Raw genomic sequence first — 27,039 nt, 5'->3', positions numbered from 1 at the left:
CAGGTGGCTGAGAGGCAGTGGGAAGACCTGCTGAGCAGCGGTGGCTGGAGTCCCAGCTAGGATGGGCTCTCTGTGGGCCCTGGCTCTGCCCCTCCTCTTGTGCTGCTGGGAGGCTGGGGCCCCTGGGAGCTCTGCAGGTAAGAGGGCAGGAGGGTCCTGTGGGCTTCTCTCCTGGCAGCGCTCTGGGTGTGCATTTCTGTCCCGGCAGCCTTTGTGGGTGAGGGTAGCTCTCTTGGGCTAATTAAAATTAGCCATAAAGCTAAATGTGAGGTATTACTTTTGTTATAGAAAGACTTGACCACCCAGTGCTAGCCGAGCCAAACACTAGAATTTCAGTGCAGAAATATATTATTGATGAGTGGCGCCATCCAGGGGAACTTGGAGCTATGCTCCAAGTCTGAACTCTCTGATGGCAAGTAGGTTACAGAATATATGGGACAAAATCTCAAGACACCGTGGGTTAGGGGTCTCCGGGCATGCTGCGAGCTGATTGGTCAGAGGTGAGGGTAATAAATTATTTCTTCAGGTCTTGAGGACAGCTCTGCAGTCTGTTCTGGTGTCCCTCTGTCTGGTCTCATGGGAAAACAGCCAGGGGGTGGTTCCTTCTTAGGGCTCAGGAACTGAGACATAACTTAGACCAAGATGTTACCTTCAGCCTGCCAGAGGTCGGGCCTTGTAATCATTAGTCAGGTCCAGGCAACTGGCTTCTGCTGCCCGGGGCTAGCTGCTTATGGAGAAAGGCTAGGTCTTTGGGTTGTAGATATAAGTGAGAGATATGATTTCTAGAGCTAGGATTTAAAGCTGATTTAGTCAAATCATCAGGACCCTGGGTTTCACTATCATTGATAAAGAGTATGCAGATGGCAGTGTGTCCCCTTAAGTATGTATGGCACTGCGGTGCATACAGATGAGCGATATCATTTGAGGTTCCCAGGAGTTTGTCTTCCTGCCTGTGGGAGCGTGAGCAAGTGCGGTGCAGGGAGGTGCAGGCTGGTGATCAATATGACTAAAGCCAAAGAATGTGGCTGGACAAGATTCTAACTCCTCCAAGTTTATCCTTAACAAAACACAGTTTTTGTGTGAAACATCTGGCTGTCACAGACTGCTTGGCGGTGGGGGGGAGGAGGGGTGAGTTCTGAGAGAGACAGGACTTCTATGAAAGAAGAGAACTAATATTGATCTGTATTAGGAACTGTGCAAGCTGGTCACATGCATTACCTTTTTTTTTTTAATGGACTTTATTTTTTAGAGCGGTTTTAGGTTATTAGCAAAACTGAGCAGAAAGTACAGAGATTCCCCCACCCCCCATCCTCAAACACACACACAGTGTCTGCCACTAGCCACATCCTGTAGCAGTGTGGTCCCTGTGTTATAATCAGTAATCCTTCATTGACACATCCTTATCATGCATTATCTTTTTTTTCCAGCTTAAGTAATAAAAATGTATTGAGAATCCCTGGGATGGTTATTACCTCCCAACCCGGAGGGCGGAGCCAACACTGTAGGAAATCCCTGAGAAATGACACAGTGTCCCAACAACCCCAGCCAACACAGTGAGGAGGGAAGTCATTCCCCTGAACATGGGTCAGTCTCATTCATCCAAGCAGGGCTGGGAGAACAGATGCAGAGGGACCGTCACATGATACTGGGGGAGGGGCAGGGTGGGGCGGGGCGGGGGGTGGGGGGGCAGGTAGGTGGTGGTGATGCTGGACCCCAGGCTGGCTCCTCAAGCACCAGGGCAGAAACAGATCCACTTCTCTGGGGGTGGGGTTCCTGGCCTTCAGGCTCATTTCTTATCTTTTTAAAAAAAATACATATTTTATTGATTTTTTACAGAGAGGAAGAGAGAGGAGTAGTTAGAAACATCGATGAGAGAGAAACATCCATCAGCTGCCTCCTGCACACCCCCTACTGGGGATGTGCCTGCAACCAAGGTACATGCCCTTGACCGGAATTGAACCTGGGACCCTTCAATCCGCAGGTCGATGCTCTATCCACTGAGCCAAACCGGTTAGGGCTCATTTCTTATCTTGATGAGGCTGTCATTTCCTGTTTTTTTAAGACTTTAGCCCAGCCAGCGGTGTTGCTCAGTGGTTGAGCATCGACCTATGAACCAGGAGGCCACAGGTTCGATTCCTGGTTGGGGCACATGCCCGGGTTTCAGGCTCAGTCCCCAGTAAGGGGCGTGCAGGAGGCAACTGATTCATGGTTTTCTTTTACCACGGATGTTTCTATTTCTCCCTCTCCCTTCCTCTTTGAAATCGATAACAATAATAATAAAAAGACTTTAGTTTTCAAGAGCAGTTTTAGATTCACAGCAAAATTGAAAGGAAGGTACAGTGATATCCCATATACTGCATACAGTGCACTATCTTTTTAATCCTCACACTAACCCTAGGAGAGAGATATGATTCCTCCCCTCCCCTGAAAGGTGAGGAGACTGAAGTTTACTGGGATTAAGTAACTCATCTGCAGAGCCAGGATTTGATGCCACACATGCCCACCACTGAGCAACCACCCACCTCTTGCATGCACTCTGATCTGCAAGGCTTGTGCTGCACATTTTACTTTTAATTTAATTGAGTCTTCACAACCCTATGAAATAGGTGCCCCTGGCTCCATCGCACAGGAGAAAATGCAGCCTGGGAGCCGGGGGACATGGCCACGGTCACAGGTTGGTAAGCAGCAGGACAAGCAGTAAAGCGATAACTCAAACTTAGAGTCCAGAGTCCACACGCTTTCCTCTCGTCCAGTTCCATTTGAGGAATGGAGCAGGAGAGTTGCAGCAGTCTAGAGCTGTAGAGGCCAGGGTGACCTTGAGAAGAGCCCATCTTGAGGTCTTCTGTTTGAGGAGACCCCTGGTGGGTAAGAGATGTGAGAGCCCGGAGACAAAGCGGTAATGGGGTTGGGAAGCATGGTGACACCACGAGGCTCCTGGAAAAAGACAAAAAGTGTCAGGGGGGGTCAATGGTCAGAGCCCAAGAACCCAAACCACTGTTTGGGCTTCAGTGCTATGTGGGCTGACCCAGAAAGTCTCTGCTTGCACTGTGTAGGGTCCGAGAGGCTGAGGGAAGTATCTCGGGCTTTGAAAGTATATTCCTGTAAAAGCATGATTTGTGCATGTAGTTAGACTGCACTGGATGAGTCAGGAGATCGAATGGCATGACCTGCCTAACAGGCCTGTGGGTACAGCAGGACATTCTCACTGTATTAAAATAGGTTGTGTGCCCTCAAGTGACTGACTCCTTGAAAGGACACGGTGGGGAAGGCATGCTTAATAATCCTTGCAGGCTTTGGAATATAAGAACTTCCTGATTCCCCCCACGGCAATGCATCTCCTCTTTCACAGAGGAGATGGGAGGAGATGGGGACTTGAAGAGGTCTGGTGACTGGCCTCCCTGGTAAGAGGCAGAGTCAGGATTTGCATCAGTAAATCACTGAACTCCAGAGCTAGTAAGCAACAGACCTAGGGCTGGAACCCAGTCTCTTGCCTCGTGGCCCAGTGGTTGTTCACCATTCAGTGGGAGACACCGGGGGACAAGCTGAGGACCTGGGGCCTCATCATGACACCCCAGTAGAAGTGACTGCATGGTTCTGGACCTCCTTCAAGTCCTTGGGTACTTTTGGGGCAGTAGATTTCGGAAACGACCATTTCATACCATCATAACCTTGAAAATGGGGGGCTTATATTTTTATCTTTTTCCTTCCAAGAGTAGTGTTACTAGTAAAATGCAGAGTGTCCCCTTAAATTTGAATTTCAGATAATGAAGTTTTCTTTGGTATAAGGATGTCTCAAATATTGCATGAGAAATAAATACACATACTAAAAAAATTGTCATTAAAATCATTCCTTGCCCTAGTTGGTTTGGCTCAGTGGATAGAGTGTCAGCCCGCAGGCTGAAGGGTCCCAGGTTCGATTCCAGTCAGGGGCACAATTCTGGGTTGCAGGCTCCATCCCCAGTAGGGGGTGTGCAGGAGGCAGCCAATTAATGATTCTCTGTCATCATTGATGTTTCTAGCTCTCTCCCACATCCTTCCTCTCTGCAATCAATAAAAGCATATAAGCATATTTAAAAAGAATAATTCCTTGTTTATCTGACATTTAAATTCAAATTTAACTGAGCATCCTGTATTTTTATTTGCTACCTCTGGCAACCCTCCCCAGGAGGCTCCTTGGTCCACCAACAGAGAGCCCTTCCCCTTTGGCAGACAGGAGAGGCCCCTTTGTCAGCCTATGAAAGAGCCTGCTGTAGCCCCTCCTGGGCAATGAGCACCTGCTGGCCCTCCACTCACACAACTTCAGAGGGCTGGTCAAGTGAACAGAGACATTGTGCCCTGTGGAGAAACGCTGGAAGCATCTCTATACAAACTGAAATTTTGCCTCAGCTGGCTCCCTGTTACCTGTAAAAAAAAAAACACCCAAAAAACCTGGTACATCTTTTCTGGAGTTCTGGGGTTCCATCCCCATCATCTCAGGTCCATGTTAAGAAGAGGTTTGAGCGGGGATGGGAAGCTGGCCCCTTTATCCTTGCTAGAGCCCCAAGGACTCTGCCTGCTCCCCTCCCCTTTGCAGTAGCCAATACCCACATTGGCTCTGGAGGTTCCTCTCTCCTAATCCCCCAACCACCTCTAAACACACATCCACAGATGCTTCTTATATTTGAAACATTTACTGAATGAGAAAAGTATGGATGGGAAAGTGACAAGAATTATTTTAGAAAGTTCTGAGAGTTGTGGTCCCTGCGCTGCAGTCCTTGGCTCACATGGACTTCTGCCTTCTTGCTCCTCCTTGAGGCTGGATTCTGTCCCTACATATTCCCTCTGAAGTCTTCAGACCAATAATCAACTAGATTCTGGGGCTGGCTCGCCTCAAGTGGCCATCAGAGGACATCAGTTAGGGCCATCCCAGTTTTGTGGCTGCCACATAGGACTGGTCTTCCCATTACTATCTCCTTCTTCCTTGTAGATGTAGATGACAAATGGGGTAAAAGCACCTTCCCCTCTCATCCTCCTCCCAGCAGTGCCCAGGGCATAAGTGTGAGAGCTCCTGCGAAGTCAGTCCACTTGGACTCATGGCTCACAAAGTTGTCTCACCCAACACAGGCTCCAGCACCCATGGACCAAGCCCTTTGGTGACAATGAATCACACAGAAGTGCCTGCTGTGACTCTGGGGGTCAACACAAGCTTAGAGGGAGCCTCCAAGACCACTCACCTTGCTCAAGCCTATGTGCCAAGTCACACCCCTTTAGAAACTCAAACCTGGGGTACCCAGACCTTTGATAAGACCGTACTCCCAGCCAGCACCATCTCAGAAGCAAAGATCAGGGAAACCCAAACCGCATCTCCTGCAACAGAGACCAGCGCCCTCACAAAAATAACACCTTCCAAGTCCATGTCTGTGGTCACTACTTCTATGGAGACATCAGCCACAAGTGACAGCCCCGCAGGAACTGGAATGACTACAGTTGAGACTGTGACAGATAGTGGTCTCTTGGAAGCTGTCTTTGACACCCTTTGTACTGATGACAGCTCTGAAGAGAAGAGGATCACCATTGATGCCTTGACATTGGCTCACAGCTCTGCAGAAGCCAGGGCTCTGGCCTTGGAGAGCAACTCAGCTCCAGGTATCACCTCACAAGCCCAGGAACCTGACATCACTGTTCCACCTAAAGCCTTGATTGCCTACAGGATCACCAACATTGAGGCTACTAATTGCAACATTATAGAAATAGAAGAAACTGCCATCCTCCCTGGGACCTCAGACCTCGATCACAGCCCCACAGGAGGAAAGACCCCGTCCACCCCTGAGACATCAGCTTTGCCTGACCTCACTGAAGCAAAACCACATCTCACCAGGGCCACAACCCCTTCTGAGGCCTTGTCAACTGACAGCACCACAGAATCAGCTGAGACCCCACACACTGCCAACCGCCTTACAGGAGAAACAACAGCAGCTGAGGCCACCACCCCCAGTGGAACTTTGGTGACAGTAAGCATGAACCCCTTGGAAGAAACCTCAGCCCCCTCTGTTGAGACAACAAGCCACTCTGAGGTCTTAGGAGCAGTTCCAATTTCCACAGAGGCTGGGTCAACAGTGGGCAGAGCAACTTCCTGTGCTGAGTCCTCAGCTATGGGCTACAGCCTCTCAGCTGTAGCCACCATCAAGGAATCCACTCGCTCAGAGACTTCTACCACAGACAGCACAGCCAGTGGGACCGTTCCCATCAGCAGGAGTCCTCTTCCTGCTGTCCATCCGGCTGCAGCCAACAGCAGCCAAGAAACAGACATCACCTTAGCCAAGACCACAGCCTCAGCAAAGACCTCGAGGATAGCTAGCATGGCCGGGGGAAAGTCCCCAACAGCCACACCCACCACTGCTCTGACCACGGGGGTTACTACAGGTAAGAGAGTACCCAGGTGTGATCTAGGGGGATCTGAAGTTTAGCGTCTCCAGGATGTCTACATGCTTAAGGAATAGACAGGAAGGAATGATCTGAAAGCCTCCTCGGAGCCCTGTTTCTGATGCCACCTCTTCATGATCTTCTAGTGACTCTTGCTAACTCAGTAACAAGCAGAGTTAGGGCAGTGTATGGACAGAGTGCAGGGCTGAAAGTCAGGAGAAATGGTTTGAGATCTTGGCTCTGCCCTTAACAACCTGAGTGACCTAGGACAGGTCCCTCTCTGGGCTTCAGTTTCTCCATCAGTAGCTGGAATGAACAATGAAGTCCTTTCCACCTCTGCCCTTCTGAGTAACTACTGTGCCCAGGCGAGTCCCCAAAGCTTATTTGAAGGTCATGGCCCTCATGCTCTGGAAGCCACTGGTTCAGCCAGAGCCACCCAGAGGAGCATCCTGTGGGCGCCTGGCCCAAGTTGCTGCCCTCTGAGCATCTAGGACCCCATGAAAGCGGGGCTCACTGGATGTGCTTGCTGGGGTTGGTGCCATAAATGGTGACAAAATAAATAAACTGGGCAAAGGTGTGGGATTTTAAGCTACATCTGTGAGACAACAGCTCCTTCTCAGAGAAGACATCCCTTGTCCAAGGCTGTTTGGTCAGTTCATCTCCTGGCCAGTCTGCCACCCCGACCTGCACTTCCTCATGCCTCATCCGCACAATATCCTCAGCTTGCCCTGCCTTTCTGGGAAGGTGATATAAAATCATTAATCACAATCACCTTGCCAAATTTCTTTTGTATTCCAGGCAGAGGTGGCATAAAAATACTGCTCAACCGGAAGCATTGGCACCCCTGCGTGTTTTCTCTGATGCCAGGCAGTCTACTCTGAGCTTTGAATGTTATTTCCTCTAATTAAATATTCAAACCACCATATGATGCGGGGGCTAGGTGAAAAAGGTGAAGGGATTGAGAAGTACGGATTGGTAGTACAGAATAGTCATAGGGATGTAAAGTGCAGCCTAAGGAATATAGTCAATAATATTGTAATATCTATGTATGCTGCCAAGTGGGTGCTTGAAATATTGGGGTGGGAACACTTTGCAAAGTATGACTGTCTGACCACCATGCTGCACACCTGAAACTAATACAAAGTAATATTGAATGTAAACTGTAATTGAAAAATAAAATTAAAAAATGATAATTAAAAGCAACCATCACTTGAGGTGGGTATTATTACCCCATATGGCAGGTGAGGAAAACAGATTTAAAGAAAAAAGATAGTGAGGTTCCAGATGAAAGTCTGTTTGATGACCAAACTCATATTATATTTTAATTTTCTAAACAATTTATCAATATTTTATTATTTTCTATTATTTGTTGATTAGATGATACAGTCACATGATTTAAAATTCAACAGATACAAAAGGGTACACCATAACATGTCTCTCTCCCACTGCTGACCCCGACTACCCAGTTTTCTTCATACTCATAACTGATGGTGTTGCTTTCTTGTGCACCCTCTTCTGGACATGAAATATGCATAGGGAAGTATCAAAAGGAGGATGAAAGATAGCTATATAATATTGATATCTAGCTATATCTACATCAATCTATTAATATTTGGATGGATATCTTACATTCTCCTTTTTTATGCATGTAGAGTATATGATAAAGATTACACTTTTTATGGCTGCTCAGCATTCCATTTTGTTTTATCATAATTTATTTAACTAGTCCTCTAGGGATGGACCTTTAGGTTGTTTAGAGAGAGGGAATTCTCTTTCTCTTTGCAGTGAGGAAACGTAAGCTCCTAGGTGAACACAGACACATTTACATATGAGATGAGCACATATATGCTGCCGGGAGGGGACAGGGGCTGGGTAACACCATTCACGTCTTGATTTCTGAACTGACTCCCCCATATTTTTATCTTCCTACTGATCTCAACTTGCAGGTGGGGATGAAGGCTTTCTCCTCCTGAGACTGAGGGTGGCCTCCCCAGAAGACCTCACTGACCCCAGAGTGGCAGAGAGACTGATGCACCAGGTGAGTGGGTACTTTCTGGGCCAGGGGAGAAGAGGGGAGTGAGAGATTGTTGTGAACTCCTGGGAAGATCTGCAGGATACAGAAGAGCAACTGTTACACCTGGGAGTCTACTAGTAGTTTCCTATGGCGTATTAGGAGCTAAATCTAAGGGTCCCTGCCTAGCTTTGCTTCTGCCTGTTTTGGCTGAGTTCTGAATTCCCCTTCTCTGCTATGTAAAAAAAAATCCTTTTTCTCACCCTCAATGTCCTCAGGCCCTTAGAAGGTCAGGCCTTCTGGCCTCTGGGAGAAGGGCAATCATATTCATGGGCAGATAGGCAGGACTTTTGGTGGCAAGTGGCAGAAACCCAACACAGCTTATACAGAAAAGGCCAAGTACTGGCTGAGAAACCTAGAACTTCATCCAAGTTTTCTCTTTCTTTCTCTCCCTTAGCTCTGCTCCATTTATTCTTCAGAGTCTCTCTCCATCTGTAAGGAGAGGTGGCTATGACACCCCTGGAATCACAAGGCACTTCCTCTCCCAAGTTAATCATATCATTCTAAGGGAGGAATGATGTTATTGGCCGACAAGGGCCACCATGACTGACATTCCAACCTGAACCACGTGGAAATCGAAGGATAGGCCCCGAAGGAAATAGGGATGCTAGGAAAAAAAAATACCATCTATGTACACTCTAGATGGGAACCAAGATTGGGCTATACTTGTACAAGTGGGAAAATTCTCCTAAAGCCCAGCTCAAAGCTTCTAGTGGTAAAATTCTGGGGTTAGGGCTTTCAGGAATGTTTGAATCTTTGGAAAATTAGAATGGGTCAGCTCAGTCTACCTCTTGTGCCCACATCATGCTACCAGGGAATGGGAATATTTGGGTCTTGAAGTTCTCTTAGGAGAACTCCTCAGATTTCCATAAGTAGTTCCCTGAACATGCATGGGGGTTTTGAAGCAGGACAGCCAAATAAATGACAAATGTCCATTGCACATGATAATCAAAGTAGCAAGTGTGAATCTCAGTCGAAGAGGAAAGACAGAGTGGTCATATCTGAGCTCCCCCAAACTGGAAGCTATTTCAGGGGTCAGAAAGAATCCAGGGAGACAGAAGCATGTCAGGAGCCTAGGCGCAGGACCAGGCCATGGGGGTGTTGGACATCAGTTCTTGGGAGCTGGCCATTGGTTTAGGGTTCAGGGATCAAACAACAAATTATGGGGCCAGATAGATCTGGGTGTGAATTTCACACATCCAGACATTGGGTAAGTTACTCCATATACTTTCCTCTCTTATAAAATACGGCTGATACTACCTGCTTTATTTATTTATTTTTTAAAATTTCTTTATTGATTAAGGTATCACATATTTGTCCTCGTCCCCCCATTCCCATCCCACACCCCTCCCCACACATGCCCCCACCCCCCTGTTGTCCTTAACCGCTGGTTAGGCTCATATGCCTGCACGCAAGTCCTTTGGTTGATCTCCCCCTTTACCCCCACCCTTCCCTACCCTCCCCCTGAGGCCCGACAGTCTGATCCATGCCTCCTTGTTTTTGGGTCTGTTCTTGTTCATCAGTCTATGTTGTTCATTATTTCCCCTAGATGAGTGAGATCATGTGCTATTAGAAATACACTTATAAGAACCGAAAATGAGACAAGCAATAATGGTTATGGTGACAGGCAAATGAATCAGTGTGTAGTGAGTTTCTTTCTGGGCCAACAGTTCTTTTGAGACCCAATTTCAATGTCCAACAGTTCCTTATGTGTACATGTCAGCACTGACATTTCAGTTCTGGATGGTGGACAAATGGTGGTAATGCAGGTCCGACTCTGTCCGGTTTGGTCCTGGGCAATCTGCAGTGATGCACAGCTGCTAACTGCTAGTATGGGAAGGCCACATCAGCGTCTTCCGTCTCTGGACTGCTTCTCTTCTGTCTTCATGGCTGGAGTAGTCCTGTCGATTCCTCTCTTGCTGGAATCCACATGGTCTCAGAGTTGTTTTCTGAAAATATACAAACATATTCTCGACCAAAGGTTAATAAAGGAATATTTTCTATAAATTTGACTGGGGATCCTTTTTCAATTTTTGCCCAAATGATTTTCCTCTGGCTTGTTTTGTCACCTTGTGTGTTTTTCATGGGTGTCTTGCTTTTAGCCTTACAATTAATTTTCTAAAGTATTAATTTTCTAGATGTAATTTACTTACAGGATATTTTTCCTTACATGATATTCCTCTACTATCCCCTCCTTTTTTGATTTAAATGTTAGGAGGCTTTTGAAAATTTTATAATGTATTCTTGATGGCTTTTAAATTTTAATTTTTTGCACTATAATATTACTGTTTTAGGTTCATTATATGGTGCACACTTTTATCATGAGATGGAGTACCAATAAAAATTTTAGTTGATTCTTTAGGAACACCTTTTTGTCTGGTACAATTAATTTTTCTAGAATATTCACTTGTTTCAACTAGCCAATTTAAATTTGTCTGAAAACTTGACTACTATTTTACTGTCAAATTTATTACTCTAACAATAATCTTGTTTTACCCTGTAAATATTGGTGGAAGGGATTATTTGCCTTCTTGAGTAGGTCCTGAGCATTCCTGGTGGTAGGCTGGATTTAGATATCGTAAACCCCCTTCCCCACACCATGGGTACAAGGCAACTCAAACAATTCTTGTTGGAGTGAGAGGGCAGCTGCTGTCGGCCAAGTCTCTGTTGGTCACCTGGGTCCTGATCTGAGCTGGGCATGGGAAGCACAAAGCAGCCATGGGGGCAGGAGACCTCCCTCAGAAGGGGATAGGGTTCAGGCCCCTGCAATGTTGGGGGGGTGAGGGTCTGTGCCCCAAAATTCTCTCCTGATGGCCCCTCTGCGACTGTGCCTGTCTTAGGTTGTTCCTTCCTTGAGGAATCTTACCCGTCTCTGGCTAACCAGCCATCCTCCGGGGCCAAGCAGGGTGACGTGAGGTTCAGTTTTGTCTCCTTGGTAACCTATGCCCCCGTGGCCTCCATGCCCAGCACCTGCCTTGGGATCCCCTCGCCTGCTGGCGGGGCCCCAGCACTGATCACATATCTTTTGGAACCCTGGTTTCTTCTCCAGGGAGGGCTCAGTTCGCCCTACTGGGTGATAGACAGATCCATGGCACCAGGATACTACCTGCTTTATAAGGTCACTGTCAGGTTTAAATGACATTATGTGCACAAAGCACCTAGGCCATGCCCAGCCCGCAGGAGGCTCAGGAAATGTGGTGGCCTCCTCCTTTGTTCTCCCCCACTGTCCCTTCCTGTCCTTGGTCTGTGGGGAGCACATGGGCCAGATGGCCTGGAAGTACTCACCTGCTCCTGTTGCCCTCCAGCTCCGCCATGAACTGCACACCTACCTGCCTCCCATCCAAGTCTCTCTGCTGCGTGCCAGGAGGGACTAGAGAGCATCAGCTGCAGCCATGCATGGCTGTGCGCCAAGAGGGGGCAGTGCTGCCTTTATCTGGAATCCACTACAGACTGGAGCCCATTGCCCTGCCATGATGTACCTGGAAGGTTCCCATGGAGGTCAGCTCGCCTAAGCCCTTACCCCAGACATGGCTGCGGGGCCCTGGCTCACATATGCCTGAGTGTATCTGTGTGGTGGGTGGGGCTTCCCCTGTTCCATGTCCTTCGACTTACCGTGGCACATAGTTGTCTTTCAGTAAAGAGTGACCTGATCACCCATCTGTCATCGACGGGGGGCTTCCGTCCTACAATAAAATTACACTCAGTGTGGCCCAGAGGTTATCTACTTGACCTGCGTGTTTTTGACATTTTTATGGTTCAGGGATTTTGTGCATCCCCACTGCCACCTCACTCCTTTATTGCTCCCCTGCTTCTTGGTTTGGACTTTGATTTCAGCACTTCCTGAGGCTGATGCTGAAGCCTGTTGAACTGTGAGCTTCTTCAGAGCAGGGACCATATTAGTTTATCTCAGCATCCCCTGAACCTAGCAGACCGCCTGGCCCACAGCAGGATCACAGAGAATGTTTGTTGAATTGACTTGAATTTCAAGCTCTGGACACAGACAGGTTTAAAAGAAAGTCTGTAATACTCAATTATTTCTCTACTCAGAGCTCATAAATCACATTATTATTGTTTTAAATTAAATTAGATGATTATGTCACCTGTGAACAATGACAATTTCATTTCTTCCTTCCCAATCGGTATATATTTTATTTCCTCCCCCACTCCCTCTGTGTTTGAATTAGTTAGGACTCCTAGTATGATGCTGAAAAGCAGTGGTGAGCCTGGCAGGTGTGGCTCATTGGTTGAGTGGCCACCTAGGAACCAAGAGGTTACTGTACAGTTCCCAGTCAGGGCACATGCCTGGGTTGCAGGCTTGATCCCTAGTGTAGCCCTCTCCCTTTCTTTCTTTCTCTCTCTCATCAATAAAGACATATTATATATATAAAAAAAAAAGCAGTGGTGAGAAGGGACGTTCTTGCTTTGTTCCTGATCTTAGCTGGAAAACGTTGACTTTCTCACCATTCAGTATAATGATAGCTGTAGGTTTCTGTAGATTAAAATTTTTCAATTACAGTTGACATACAATATATTAGTTTCAGGTGTACAACATAATAGACATTTATATGACTTATGAAGTGATCACCCCATAAGCCTAGTACCCATCTAACACCACACAGATTTCTTTTTATCAACCTGAGGAAGATGCCTTCTATTCCTAGTTTGCTGAGAGTTTTGATCATAAATGGGTGTGGATTTTGTTAAATGTTTTTTTGTGGGGTTTTTTTGCATCTAGTGATGTGATCATATGATTTTCCTTCTTTAGTCTTTTCATGTGAAAGATTACATTAATTGATTTTTACATGTTGAACCAGCCTTGCATACCTGGGATAAACACTACTTGGTTGTGATGTATAATTCTTTCTATTCATTGTTGGATTGGACTTTCCAATATTTTGTTGAGGATTTTTTTGCACTTCTGTCCATGAGAGCTATTGGTGAATAGTTTTATTTATTTGTTATGGTGTCTTGTTCTGGTTTTGGTATTGGGGTACTGTTTGCCTTATAAAATGAGTTAGGAAATATTCTCTCTGCTTCAATCTTCTGAAGGAGATTATAGATAATTTGTGGAATTTCTTCCTGAAATGTTTGGTAGAACTCACCAGTGAACCCATTTGGGCTATGTGCTTAATTCTTTTTTTTTTTTTAATATTTTATTGATTTTTTACAGAGAGGAAGGGAGAGGGATAGAGAGCTAGAAACATCGATGAGAGAGAATCATCGACCAGCTGCCTCCTGCACACCCCCTACCAGGGATGTGCCTGCAGCCAATGTACATGCCCTTGACCGGAATCGAACCTGGGACCTTTCAGTCCGCAGACCGACGCTCTATCCATTGAGCCAAACCGGTTTTGGCAAATTCTTTTATTTTTTAATTTTTTAATTTTTATTGATTTCAGAGAGGAAGGGAGAGAGAGAGAGAGAGAGAGAGAGAGAGAGAGAGAGAGAGAGAGAGAGAGAAACATCAATGGCTAGAGAGAATCATTGATTGGCTGCCTTCTACATGCCCTCCACCAGTATAGAGCCCACAACCAGGGCATGTGCCCTTGAGCAGAGAATCAAACCTGGGACCCTTCAGTCCATATGCTGATGCTCCATCCACTGAGCCAAACTGGCTAGGGCTACTGCTTCTACTCTTGCTTTACTTGAAGGAGCACACCGTACAATTCCTTTCCCTCTCTCCTTCCTCCACAGGCACGTAACCCCCAACCTCTAAGGGACTCCATAAGACTTGCAACCAGGGGAGCAATGGGCAGTGGCGGTTTGTCCCAGGCTAACCCCTGAGCCTGTCTCCATGGCCCCCTTCCCTCTGACTTCCCAGTGAGCCAAAGCACCCAGCCTAGGCTCTCCTGTTGCTTCTTCTATGCCCTTCCTTGTTTCACTCTCCTAAGTCTATTTTGGCTGCGGTCAATACATTCTTACTTGTTTTTCTACATTTTGAAATATTTTCTCTTGATTGAAATCTTTTTCTCAAGAAGACAAGAACCAAGGTCTCCTCATCTCCTCGGTAACAGAAGGACAAAGATTACATCCAGAAGTAGGCAAAAGGAATAAGAAAAAATGCGTAAAATGGCTACAGATTACAGGCAACAGGGGTGTGTGTGCAAAGGGTGAGTGCCTTCAGGACTCTATTGTTTCAGCAACAAGGTTGTTAATCTTTCCATAATGATAAGCAGTTCTTGGAAAAGGAGGTTAACTCCCATGTCCCTCGGCGTAGAATTCCCAGCCAGGTTAGAATGTGCTTTCCCTAATCAGAACAGAACAATCACGGTTAACAGAGCATACTTACTATTTCTTATAATTATAGCTAGTCCTCAATATTCTATTTCTGCTCCTAACAAACCCACAAAAATTCTTTACAGGTTTGAACGTTTCTACTTTGACAGGCAGTACCAGTTACTAAAATATTGAAATACTAGATACTATTTGGAAATAGCTGAGCCCCAAGCCCCCTGAACAGTCCCTTATCACCTTGGTCCCCAACCTCCCTGGGTGGGCACAATCAGGGGTTGGGCACCTGGTGCTCACTGGCTCACACACTGTCAGCTCACCACAGAAGTACTGCCCGACCTCAGCCCCCTCCCTCCTGGCCATTCTGGCCTGAGCCCCGCTGCGCTCCTGGGAGCTGAGTGCCTGCCCAAGGCTGGGACCAATTTCTGCCTGTACCCTCTGCGAGGGGTGGGGCAGGCTGAGTCCCTGCTTCCCTGGGCCACTTCCTGCCACCGCTAACCTCCTCCCTGTGCCCGGTTCCTGGCAATGAGCCCTGCCTGGCGCCACAGGCTGCACGTGGGGTGTCTTTGTCAGGCAATCCTGCCTCTGTCGCTGGCACTGGCCCCATTTCCCTGGAATCCTTCCTGGGTGGCACCGTCCCTTTGCAGAATTCTCCTGGGATCCTCCAAAGTGCCTCTCTTGCTAGTCTAGCCGCTGCCCTTCTAGACCCTGAGGGTGCATCCTCCCCGCAATCCCTGTCCCAGGACACAAAGGCAGAGGCAGAGCAAACCGTTCAGGAAATCTGCTCACCCAGGGCCCTCAGTCTCAGGGGTATCAGTTGCTCTTGGAGGGGTTTCTGAGCATCTGATGAGATGAAATGCAAAAGTGCTTTGCAAATAGTAAAGCATCTTGCAAACACCAGGAGGATTTAAGGGGAAAATCCAGGATGCTCAGGTGTGCGGCCAGCTGATTGGGGCCTGAGTCCTCTTCCTCTGGGGAAAGGCAGCAGAGGGTGGGGAGAGTCTGGAGCCTGCTGTGGCTCCCTGCTTGCCCGATCTGAAATGGCTATAGGCAGTTAGATCGACATGAGCAGAGTAGGGGCGAGGGGCCAGGTACAGAAGGTCACCAGGGTGGAAAGTCCTAGACGCTTAGCAAAACGGGGAAAACAAGAACCTCGTCGTCCCCAGGGTAACCTTTCCTCCCTGAGCATATCACTGGTCATGCAGTGTGGACCCCTGGCTTTTCATATCGCTAGTTATGGGGTTTAGACCCCCCACCCCGACCTTTTCTTCCCTAAAGATAACTTCTAGGCCTCAGTTGTATTTCAGCTCCAGGCCCAGGAAAGCAGCAAAACCAGACAAGCAACACCATGGCTGACCTCAGGACCAGCTGAATTGACTAATGACCCCCTGTCCTGGTGTCAACCAATCTGGGGAGACCCTGACCCTGAAAAGACACACGTGGAAAGCCGCTGAATATTCTACTGAGATCTTCCCCTAAGAACTCCACCCATAAAACTCTTAGGATGGAGGACCCAACATGCTCTCCCTCCTGGGAGCACACCCACACTTTTCCCATGCCCCTCTCTGCTCCCTCCCCCCAGGTGTATCATCTTTACCTTCCTCACTTCTAAACAACAAGGGCCCTTTATTTGCCTCTATAACTTGTTTCCTAAGCCCACTTCTTCTATGAATTACTTCTTCTACCTCTTGATTTTCTAAATAAATGTTCTCTTACAGTTTGAGTCTTGGCTCTGAATTCTTTCCTAGCCAGAACTCAAGCACCAAGGTTGCTAAACCCAGGTCCACTCTGACCCCCCCTAACACCTGGTGCTGTTCTTGCCACCCCAACAGAGGCAAACTGAGGTTTGCAAGAACTGAACTAGCCATTCTTTCCTGGTGGCTTACAGCAGTCTGCTGCCCAGGCCATGTCAACTGGATAGTGACAACTGTGGGCTTGCCTCTTCTCCTTTAGTGGGTCTGCCTGGCCTCGGGCAGAGGAGGGCTTTGCAGTGTGGGAGTTCTCCCCTGCAGGAGAGAACTCCAGTGCTGCACTGGGCCTCCCCACGATGGTGACTTGTGGACTCTGGGAGGCATTCTTTTGGGAGGTGGCCTGTCTTCCTCCCATCACCCCTGCTCCTACTCAGGGCCTGGGAAGAATTTTTCCTGGACCAACTGATGTTCTCCTCTCCCTAGGAGAGGGGAATAGCGTCCTTGTGGCCTAAGGTTAGCTGCCAAGAGGCCAAGAGGTAGGGCTCAGGCAGGCGCTGGTGTCCAGGCTGGGAGGAAGATGCCCATGTCCACAGCACCCTTAGAAGGTGCTGGGAGCAGTGTGATAGGTGACAGCTCAGGGAGGAAGATGGGATCGTCAGGTACAATTCTTGGCCTAAAGACACTTCCTCTCCAGGGGAAGGTGCTCTTCTTGGGCAGAATCCAGTCCTTCCCGCACAAAGAGGTCACCTGAGGACCCACCTTTCTGATCTCTGGTGGCCTCTTTCTTCCTGAATCTGTCTTTGCTTGGTTGATTCCTGTCAGAGTCATCCTCATGTTGTAGCTGCTGTAGTCCCACAGCCACTGGTTGTCCCTTAGCACCAGCTTTTCCTGGCGTGTGTGTGGGTTGGGCAAGTGGGGGGCGGGGGGAGGCAGGGAGAGGTTTGGGGTAGGCCTGCACCCCATGGCTGTATGAGCCATGGAGATCTTTAAGTAGGAGTTGTTGGGCAGGTCAATGAAGTGACAGGGAGGTGTGGGACCTGAACTGGGGCATGGGGACACCATGCCATGGTCTTGGCACAATGGAGTCTTGGCTGCTTCTGGATCTAAGGCCTCACTAGGAAGGTGAGAGCCAATCTTGGTAGAGCTAGTGATTTCTCTGATGCCAATTATTACAGCTGGAAAGAGGAGTGTAATTAAAACTCTGCTTTCTAGGACCTGATGTCTGTGCACGGCCTTTACTCTAGACCTTAAATATACACTGAGTGGCCAGATTATTATGATCTCTGAACGCATAATAATCTGGCCAATCAGTGTGTGTGTGTGTGTGTGTGTGTGTGTGTGTGTGTGCATGAATTTGTGCATGGGTGGGGTCCGGCCAGCCTGGCCAGGGAGAGGGGACATGGGCGGTTGGCCGGCCTGCCTGCTGGTCAAACTCCTGGTCGAGGGAACAATTTGCATATTGGCCTTTTATTATATAGGATATACACTGAGTGGCCAGATTTTGTGTTCAGAGATCATAATAATCTGGCCACTCAGTGTATACACATATGTTGTATACAGTATATACATAATGAGTATACATTTAAATATTTATATATATTTACATATTTCTATTGTGTTCATACATGTGTGTATATTTATGTATCTATGTATTGAGCATAAATATATACACACAAACACAGTCACACACATATATCATTATCTTATTCCTTTTCCTATTATCTCCCTATTTATCTATCTTAAAAACCAAAAAGTCATATGATACCTCCAAGTCCAATCAAACACCTAAGGTTCATTTCAACCTCCTCCCTTTCTTTCTTTCTTTTTTTTTTTTTGCTGATAAATAGACAGGTTTAATGATGCATTGTTATTCACACAGATGACTGCAGAGTCTTTAACTAATATCCAGGAATATGCAAGTAGGCAACATAGACCAATTAGCCAGATCTAAAATAAACTGGCTTCTTATAACTACCCTGTAAACATCACAGCTCTTCTTCCGTCCAAAATGAACATAATCTCACATGAAAACACTTAATGTAGGGGAACCAGAAACCTAGTTTTGTGGCCAAAAGTAAAAACCAAAGGAAAAATAGCAATGTGGTGGTTAGTTGGTGAAAGCAGGGAATCTGGAGCCTTCACTGTGCTGCTTTGCTCTTCTTACTCTTGCTCTTTTTTCCCTCTTCTTCAGCGCATCCATGTTTGCTCGCAATAGGTTTGAATAAGCCATCTGAAGCTTATTCACTTCTTTGGAGCTCACCACTGTGCTAATCTTCTTTTTCCCATCAGTAGCTCTTAACAGACACTTGTTGTCTGAGGGCTCAAAGCCCTCCACTGAACCTTTCCTTGGAATGGGTTTAGTTCAGCCATCATAATTCTTCAGGGTGATGAACACACTGCCCGACAGCCGGCACTTCTGAAAGAGCCTGGTCAGCTCCGTCAGGAACGGCTCACTCTCCAGCAGAACCGCTGGCCCCACTCAAGCCACCTCATCCTCCCTTTCTTTTTTAAATATATTTTTATTGATTTCAGAGAGGAAGGGAGAGGGAGAGAGAGATAGAAACATAAATGATGAGACTCACTGATTAACTGCCTCCTGTATGCCCCCTACTGGGGATTGAGCCCGCAACCCATGTATGTGCCCTTGACCAGAATCAAACCTGGGACCCTTCAGTCTGCAGGCCTATCCACTGAGCCAAAACAGCTAGGGCTCAACCTCCTCCCTTTCTATATGTAATTTCCTTCTCCCAAAGTGAAAAACCAGCCTTCAATTATCTACAATATATTTACTTATTTGCTTAATTCTAGAATACATGAAATATAGTTGCATAATTGCTAAGTCTGCTGTGGAAAATAAATCTACTACATAGAGTTCAATATTTGTTAGAACCTGAGGGTGTGGAGGCAAAATACTGGTTCAAAACTTACTCACATCTTCACTGTGTGTGCCATTCATTTGAAATATATTCATGTTCATTTTCTCCCATTTGTATTCTATGTTAGAGTTTTCCCCTTTTATTCTTGATTTTATTCATTAAAAAGGTTGAGTATGTGAAATATTAACATGGTTCTAAAAGTCAGAACTGCACAAAACCATAAATTCTACCAAGTCTCACTCCCCCCACCTTTTCTACCCTGTTTCCACCATATTATTATTTTCACCCCATTTCCACACACTCTCTGGATGTAACCAATCTCACAATTTCTGGGTTACCTTTCCCAAGTTTTTTTTGTACAAATGATATATTTTCTTATTCCTCATTTCTTTCACAAAAGGTGGCATAAATACTTTCTCAAATTTCATTTTTTTTTATTTAACAGTATATTTTGGAAGCCATTCCATATCAGTTTATAGATAGTTCTCATTTTTATAGCTGTATAGTATTCCCTTGGTAGATCTACTGTTGTTCAGTCAGCCATTCTTCCATGTAAATTATTTAGGTTGTTTCTAGTATTTCGCAATTACAATGCTAAAGTGAATTACTTCGGGCACACATATTCTTGTATAACTGGAGATGTCTGACCAGGGTAAACTGCAATTAAGTGGGAAAATATGTGTCATTTTGTTAGATATTGCCCAATTCTCCCAAAATAGCATTATACTAATTTGCATTCTGACCATCTATTTTTTAAGAGCACCTATTTTCCCCCAGGATTACCAACAGAATGTGTTGGTGTAATTTTTATTTTTGATAATCTGATAGGTGAGAAATAATATCTCAGTGTTATTTTAATGTGCATTTTTCTTATTAAGTAGTTGAGTATTTTTTCATATACTTACGGAACCTTTTTTGTTTGTTTGTTTTGTTAATCCTCACTCAAGGATATTTTTCCATTGATTTTTAAAGAGAGTGGAAGAGAGAGGGAAAGACAGACAGAAACAACAATGTGAGAGAAACATATCGACTGGTTGCCTCCTGCACACACCCTGACCAGGGCCCAGGCCAGGGAGGAGCCTGCAACCAAGATATGTGCCCTTGACCAGAATCGAACCCGGGACCCTTTGGTCCACAGGCCAATGTTCTATCCACTGAGCCAAACTGGCTAGGGCAAAGAACATTTTTTATTCTTTTTTTTGTGTGTGTGTGTATGTGTGAATCATCTGTTCATGTCTTTGACTTATCTATCACATTTTTGCAACTTTCCCCCCTCAATTTTTAAAAGTTCTTGTGTATTAGAGATGTTATACATTTATGTATGTTACATGTCGCAAACAGTTTCTCTCAGTTTATCATTTATTTTAGACTTTTCCTGTTTTCTTACAATAATTTTATTTTCATATAAAGAAATTTATTAGTCTTTTATTGCTTCTGGATGAATTTGCTTTTATTAACCCAGGAACGCTAAATTATAATAAACTCTTTTTGCTATAAATTATTTGAGCTTAAAATAATGTGAGTTTTAATAACCTACTTTTCCATTTTTAAATACTTTTCCATTTTTTAAATGTCCTGGAAAAAAGTAACCATTCAACAAATACATAAAAACATGTACCTAAGGGCACAGGCTCCAATATGGCTCAGCAGGGCCCTGACCAGAGGCCCATAATCCTTAGCAGCAATAACAAGGCATGTCCGCTGCTCAAGAACTATGGCAGCAGCAGCAGCAAAGCTGGAGGAAGCTTCAATGGACTTAGTTCTCAGGTCTCCACCACACTTCCTTGTGCTGTACAAACTTTTATAGACAGAAAATTCTCATTTTCCCTGCTGCCTAATGAAATTTGGTTTCGGGTCACCTCCTGTGATAAACTGTTGCCTTCCCCCCACACACCAATATGAAAAGCATTTACTCCATAAATTGCATTGCTGCAATACTCTAAACCCAGCCACCCTCCTTCCTTTATTTACCAACGGAGAACCCCAGGGTTGCTTTACCTGTTATAAAACTATCCATGCTCCTTGTGGATTATCTATCTATCTATCTATCTATCTATCTATCTATCTATCTATCTATTTATTTTTTTCATGAAGACAATTTTATTTTCTTCTTTACATATTTATTTTGGATATGTCTTACCTAGATTAAGAGAAAACAAGGATTTGAAAAGCAGAGTATCCCTTTTATTATTATAATTTCTTTTTACTTAAACTTTTCAACCTATATTCAGGTAACTACCTATCTCTCCCATAAAAGAAGGGTCCTGCACATTACAATAGGCAAAAAGGCTTTTAGGAAATAAAAATATTTTAAATTGACCCATTACAATTTTTCAATCTTCTTGAGTACATTGGAAAGTGGGAAAAAGATGGGATAAAAGAATGGAATTGCAAACAACCAGACTGTAATAACCTCAGATTTAATACACTTTTTAAAAATAAATCTTTATTGTTCAGATTATTACAGATGTTCCTCTTCTTTCCCCCCATAGCTCCCCTCCACCTGATTCCCCACCCCACCCCATGCCCTTACCCCCCACCATTGTCTTCATCCATAGGTATAAGATTTTTGTCCAATCTCTTCCCGCACCCCTCACACTCCTTTCCCCCCGAGAATTGTCAGTCCACTCCCTTTCTATGCCTCTGATTCTATGATATTCATCAGTTTATTCTGTTTATCAGATTTTTTTATTCACTTGATTTTTAGATTCACTTGTTGATAGGCATGTATTTGTTGTCATTTTGTTGTCCATAATTTTTATCTTTAGATTTTTCTTCTTCTTCCTCTTCTTAAAGAATACCCTTCAGCATTTCATATAATACTGGTTTGGTGGTGATAAACTCCTTTAGCTTTTTCTTGTCTGTGAAGCACTTTATCTGACCTTCAATTCTAAATGATAGCTTTGCTGGGTAGAGTAATCTTGGTTGTAGGTTCTTGCTGTTCATCACTTTGAATATTTCTTGCCACTCCCTTCTGGCCTGCATAGTTTCTGTTGAGAAATCAGCTGACAGTCGTATGGGTACTCCCTTGTAGGTAACTAACTTTTTTCTCTTGCTGCTTTTAATATTCTCTCTTTGTCTTTTGCCCTTGGCATTTTAATTATGATGTGTCTTGGTGTGGTCCTCTTTGGATTCCTTTTGTTTGGGGTTCTGTGCGCTTCCTGGACTTGTGAGTCTATTTCTTTCACCAGGTAGGGAAAGTTTTCTGTCATTATTTCTTCTAATAGGTTTTCAATATTTTGCTCTCTCTCTTCTTCTGGCCCTCCAATAATTCAGATGTTGTTACGCTTAAAGTTGTCCCAGAGGCTCCTTACACTATCTTCATATTTTTGGATTCTTTTTTCTTTTTGTTTTTCTGGTTGGGTGTTTTTTGTTTCCTCATATTTCAAATCTTTGGTTTGATTCTTGGGGTCCTTTGGTCTACTGTTGAATTTCTGTATATTCTTTATTTCAGACAGGGTATGCTTAATTTCTGACTGGTCCTTTTCCATTTTTTTTTTTTTTGGCATTCTCATTAAGATCCTTAAAGGTCTCACTAAGTTCCTCAGAGGTTTTTAGAAGATTCTTGAGTAACCTTATAAATGTGGTTTTGAATTCTATGTCCAGTAGTTTGTTTTCCTCCATTTCTTTCATTCGTGACATGTTTGTCTCCGCATTTTGGCTGCTTCCCTGTGTTGATGGGGTGGTTTTCTGAAGTAGGTGACCTATAGGGCCCAGTGGTTCAGCCTGCCCTATCAACTGAGGTGGACACTCTTGGTGCACCCCTTTGTGGGCTGAGTGCAAAGTCTTATTGTAGTTAAGCCTTGATTGCTGTTGGTACACTGGGAGGAATTGACCTCCAGGCCAATTGGCTGTGAGGACCTGCTGTGTCTATAATGGAAGAATTGCTGTGCTGAAGACACCCTTATGGAGCAGGGCTTGTTTCAGTGGGGCTTTGGTGCTCACTGAGTCTGCCTCTTGAATCTGTCACTTATGGATGTGAGGAGTTGAAATCTGGTGTCGTCTCACACTGACCACTAGGTACACTGGATTCTGGATCTCCAATGGGGTGCAGGTCAGCTACTGTCTGAGGCCACCCAGCAGGAGCTACAGTGAGATCTGCAGATTTCTCCTCTTTGCTTGGGATTTGGAGGTTTTGGAACTGTCTGACCAGAGCTGCAGTTTGTTAGGTTAAGGTGCGATAGGGCAGGCCATTTATATGCAAAAGCTGCTGCACAGAGCTTGGGTGGGTTTGTAAATTGTGTGGGGCGGGGTCTCAGGGAATCACTAGGCTAGGGCATGGCAAACAGCGATGGCTGCCAGTCAGCCGTCTCTGCGTTTCCGAGTTTCCGCGTCTCTGCGTCCTGCACCCCAGCGCAGTAAACAATAATTCCTGCACGCACCTCTGCAAGAAAGCCACCCTCACTTTCTGACCTGATGGCAGACAGTCCAGCTTCTCCCCGTAGGAGTCTGGGTCCCCAGAGTCTCGCCGGAAACTGGAGTTCAGAGTAATCAGGAGCTTGTGTCTCCCTTTGGGTTGAAAAAAAACAGCACACCCAGTCGCCAGCTGCCAGCCTGATTCGCGCGCCTGCGTACCTCAGTTTTTCCGTGCTTGTGCACATCTCAATGGTCTTTTCTCTTTCCTTCTAGTTGTAGAACTTCTACTCATCCAGCTTTCCCGTGGTTCTGGGTGATAGACGTTTTTTCTTTTAGTTGTAGTTTTGGTGTGTTAGTGAGAGGCAGCACGTACAGGTGTATACCTTATGCCACCATCTTGGTTTCCCTTCTAATACACTCTTTATATATTTTTTCCCAAACAAGTACAAAGGAGGTTAAAGTGCTCTATGTGGATGCCTTACCATACCTTAATATATATATTTTATTCCCAGTAATCCTGGCCAGTGTTTATCTAAACTTTCTGAAGCATATTAGGTCTCAATGATGCAAAATAATCCTGGGCAATCAAACAAGGGGGAAGCACAGAAATAATGCTTATATCTCAACTACATTTTCAGAATCTAGAATTGCCCATTCAAGATGGAGAATATGCAGTGGGGGGAAAGGATAACAGAATTTGACTAAAAGTAAGAAATGCAGAATTTTAAGATTAAAAGAGTTCCTTGGAAGGTCCTTGTGGATCTTTTAGATACTCCTTTGGATAGGCCTTGTTTGTGGATGGTTCATACCTGAAAAGAAATAGTAAAAATTTCCAAGAAGGTTATGCTACCACAGACTTGAATTTACCTTTAAGCTTTTCACAGAAAATCGAATCTGAACTGTGTGGGTCCACTTATACATGGATTTTTTTCAATAAGTACAGTCAGCCCTATACCCCCAGGTTTTACATTCATGGATTCAACCGAGGATCAAAAACACTATTTTCTATCTGAGGATGGGGATCTGCAGATGTGGAGGGCTGACTGTAGGCACTGTTCTATGCCATCTATACTAATAATAGCCTAGGTGGCGTCATGCCCTCAGGTCATCACAAGATGGCCGTCAGAAGATGGCCACAAGCACAGCGAAGGCGGAGCCCGGCGGCTGCTCCGTGCAGTGAGGCGTGGAGGTCCTGCATCTTTGCACAGCATGGCGGAGGCTGGTCCCAGCATCTCTGCCACCTCGCACAGAGGAGGTGGGTTGTGGCAGGGGAGGGCAGTTGGGGGCGATCAGGCCGTTAGGGGAGCAGACAGGCATCAATCAGGCAGCCAGGCGAGCGGTTAGGAGCCAGTGGTCTCAGATTGTGAGAGGGATATTCCAGATTGGAGAGGGTGCAGGCAGGGCTGAAGGACACCCCTCCGCCCTCGAGCACGAATTTTGTGTACTAGGCCTCTAGTCTATATGTATAAAAGCCTAAGCGACCATTTGACTGGTAGCTATGACACACACTGACCACCCGGGGGCAGACACTCAATGCACAGGCATGGAAACATGGAATAGATTGATGAATCTGATAAAAGGGGGGAAGGAAGAGATTAACCAAAGATCTTATATGCATACTAGAGGCCCGGTGCATGTGGTCCCTTGGCCTGGCCTGTGGGGATCAGGCCGAAATCGGCAGTCCAACATCCTCCAAGGGGTCCCGGATTGCGAGAGGGCACAGGCCAGGCTGAGGGACCCCACTGGCACACAAAGCCATGCACCAGGCCTCTAGTTTTATACAAGGGTCTTTAACAACCATGGATTTTGGTATCCACTGGGGGGTCCTGGAACCCATCCTCTGTGGATACTAAGGTATGATTGTAGTTAAGCTTTTGGGGAGTCAACAGTTATACCCAAATTTTTATCTATGGAGGAATAAGGGTGGGGGGTATTAGTGCCCTAATCCTTATGTTGCTCAAGGGTCAACTGTGTTGCCAATGCAAGCAAGCAGTCCATTACATGGATGTACCCAAACTAATTTATCCACTTTTGAAAACATTTTTGTATTTATGTGCTCCTCCCAATTTTTTTTGGAGCACATATTATGAACAATGATATAATCGTTATCTTTTAATGTACATTTTACAATTTGTCTGGTTATTTATTGAGAATAGTTAGATTTGGATGGGTGAAATGGAAGCATATGCATTTAAGGTTTTAAAAAAATTAAAAAACTGAACTGTCAGCCAGTGAGGTTTTATTAGTTTATGACCCCAAGAACAACCCATATGTCACCTGGCTCACACCCACACCAACACCGGGAATTAGCATGCCTTTTCATCTTTGCTGGATCAGGTGAGCCAAGTGAAAATGGTGTCACATTTCTGTCTTATTAGAAATTCTGGCGTTACTGGTAAAGGCGAACTTTCCTTTTGGATGTTCAGCTGGACTCATGATGCTGTTTTCTGGAGATGGTCTCTGTGCTGAAGGGGTTCCGTCTGTGAGAAGATGGGCCTTACCATTGCCGTCCTCTCCTGCTGCCCCATACCTCACACAGAGGTCCCCAGATGAGGGAGATAGAGGGGCTCCTGTGCTTATGCCATTTGGAGACAGTGCAAGGAGAAATGGCTGCAGGAGAAGAGGAAAAGAGGAACTTGCTCATCATACACAGTGAAGAATGGGATATTGTTCTAGAGGCAGAAAACTGTTAACCACAAAAGGAGGCTGAGAAGGTATCCTATGAGAAATGGACAAGGACACGGTTTTCATAGTACAGAGACAGAAGGACAGGTACAGAGACACAGACAGAGTAGGACGGTGGCTGACAATGAGGCAGCAGAACTGAAAGGAAGAAAGTGTCTTTCACCCAGAACCTCTGAGCAGCACAGTCTATGGCTGTGTCACGTATCAGCTGTGATTTGGGATAGTTTAGCTCACCCTGCTACGCCTCAGCTTCCTATTCTAAAAAATGGGGATAACAGAACTAATACGTCATGGCAATGTGGAGGAAACTAAATGAGAAGTGTGTAAGCCACTGTCTTACTATATTTAAAGACTCAATAAACCTTACTTCTTAGAAACAGTATTTATCTCGTGGTGAAAGGAGCTCCTATTCTTTGAAAGATCATCTAGATGGTACAAATTTCAACTCAGGGCTCTTTCCACATTGCAGTGCTTCCTCTAAATGGAATGGGAAGATCAGTTCCCAGCTGGTTCATTGTCCCCTTCCCTTAGTGCCTCATCTTGATAACTTCTGCAGCTCCCAGAGATGTCCCAAAGAATGACCCGTTTCCAAATAGTCCTCTAGACCCATGCATGTACTGCCAACTCCTTTCTGACAAAGGAGCCAAAAACACACCGTTGGGAAAGGACTGTTTCTCTTCGATAAACGGTGCTGGGCAAACTGGATATTCACATCCAAAGGAATGAA

At 45.5% G+C, this 27,039-nt stretch overlaps 1 protein-coding gene and 1 pseudogene across 9 annotated transcripts; one reads left to right on the top strand and one right to left on the bottom strand.

The window, feature by feature from the left end:
• LOC307097105 (mucin-20-like) lies at window positions 1–26,971 on the top strand. Of its 8 annotated transcripts, none has more exons than XM_079767073.1 (5): window positions 1–137; window positions 5,029–6,402; window positions 8,349–8,440; window positions 24,732–24,882; window positions 26,006–26,971. In XM_079767073.1, exons 1-5 carry the CDS (start codon window positions 62–64, stop codon window positions 26,281–26,283), a joined length of 1,971 nt encoding a protein of 656 aa, XP_079623199.1. In that variant the 5' UTR covers window positions 1–61; the 3' UTR covers window positions 26,284–26,971. The 8 variants fall into 8 exon arrangements, with proteins under 8 accessions (XP_079623199.1, XP_079623200.1, XP_079623201.1 ...); XM_079767074.1 differs by having other exon boundaries at window positions 26,054–26,970; XM_079767075.1 differs by having other exon boundaries at window positions 5,104–6,402; window positions 26,006–26,968.
• LOC307097219 (signal recognition particle 14 kDa protein-like) lies at window positions 18,534–21,288 on the bottom strand (annotated as a pseudogene). Its single transcript has 2 exons — window positions 21,270–21,288; window positions 18,534–18,864 (listed from the first exon to the last, which is right to left on the bottom strand). The product of its transcript is annotated as a signal recognition particle 14 kDa protein-like (transcript).
• Window positions 26,972–27,039: the final 68 nt, after the last annotated feature.

This window comes from Cnephaeus nilssonii (assembly GCF_951640355.1).
Source record: "Cnephaeus nilssonii genome assembly, chromosome: 3".
Taxonomy (NCBI): Eukaryota; Metazoa; Chordata; class Mammalia; order Chiroptera; family Vespertilionidae; genus Cnephaeus; species Cnephaeus nilssonii.
This window is presented reverse-complemented; position numbering and strand designations above follow the sequence as displayed.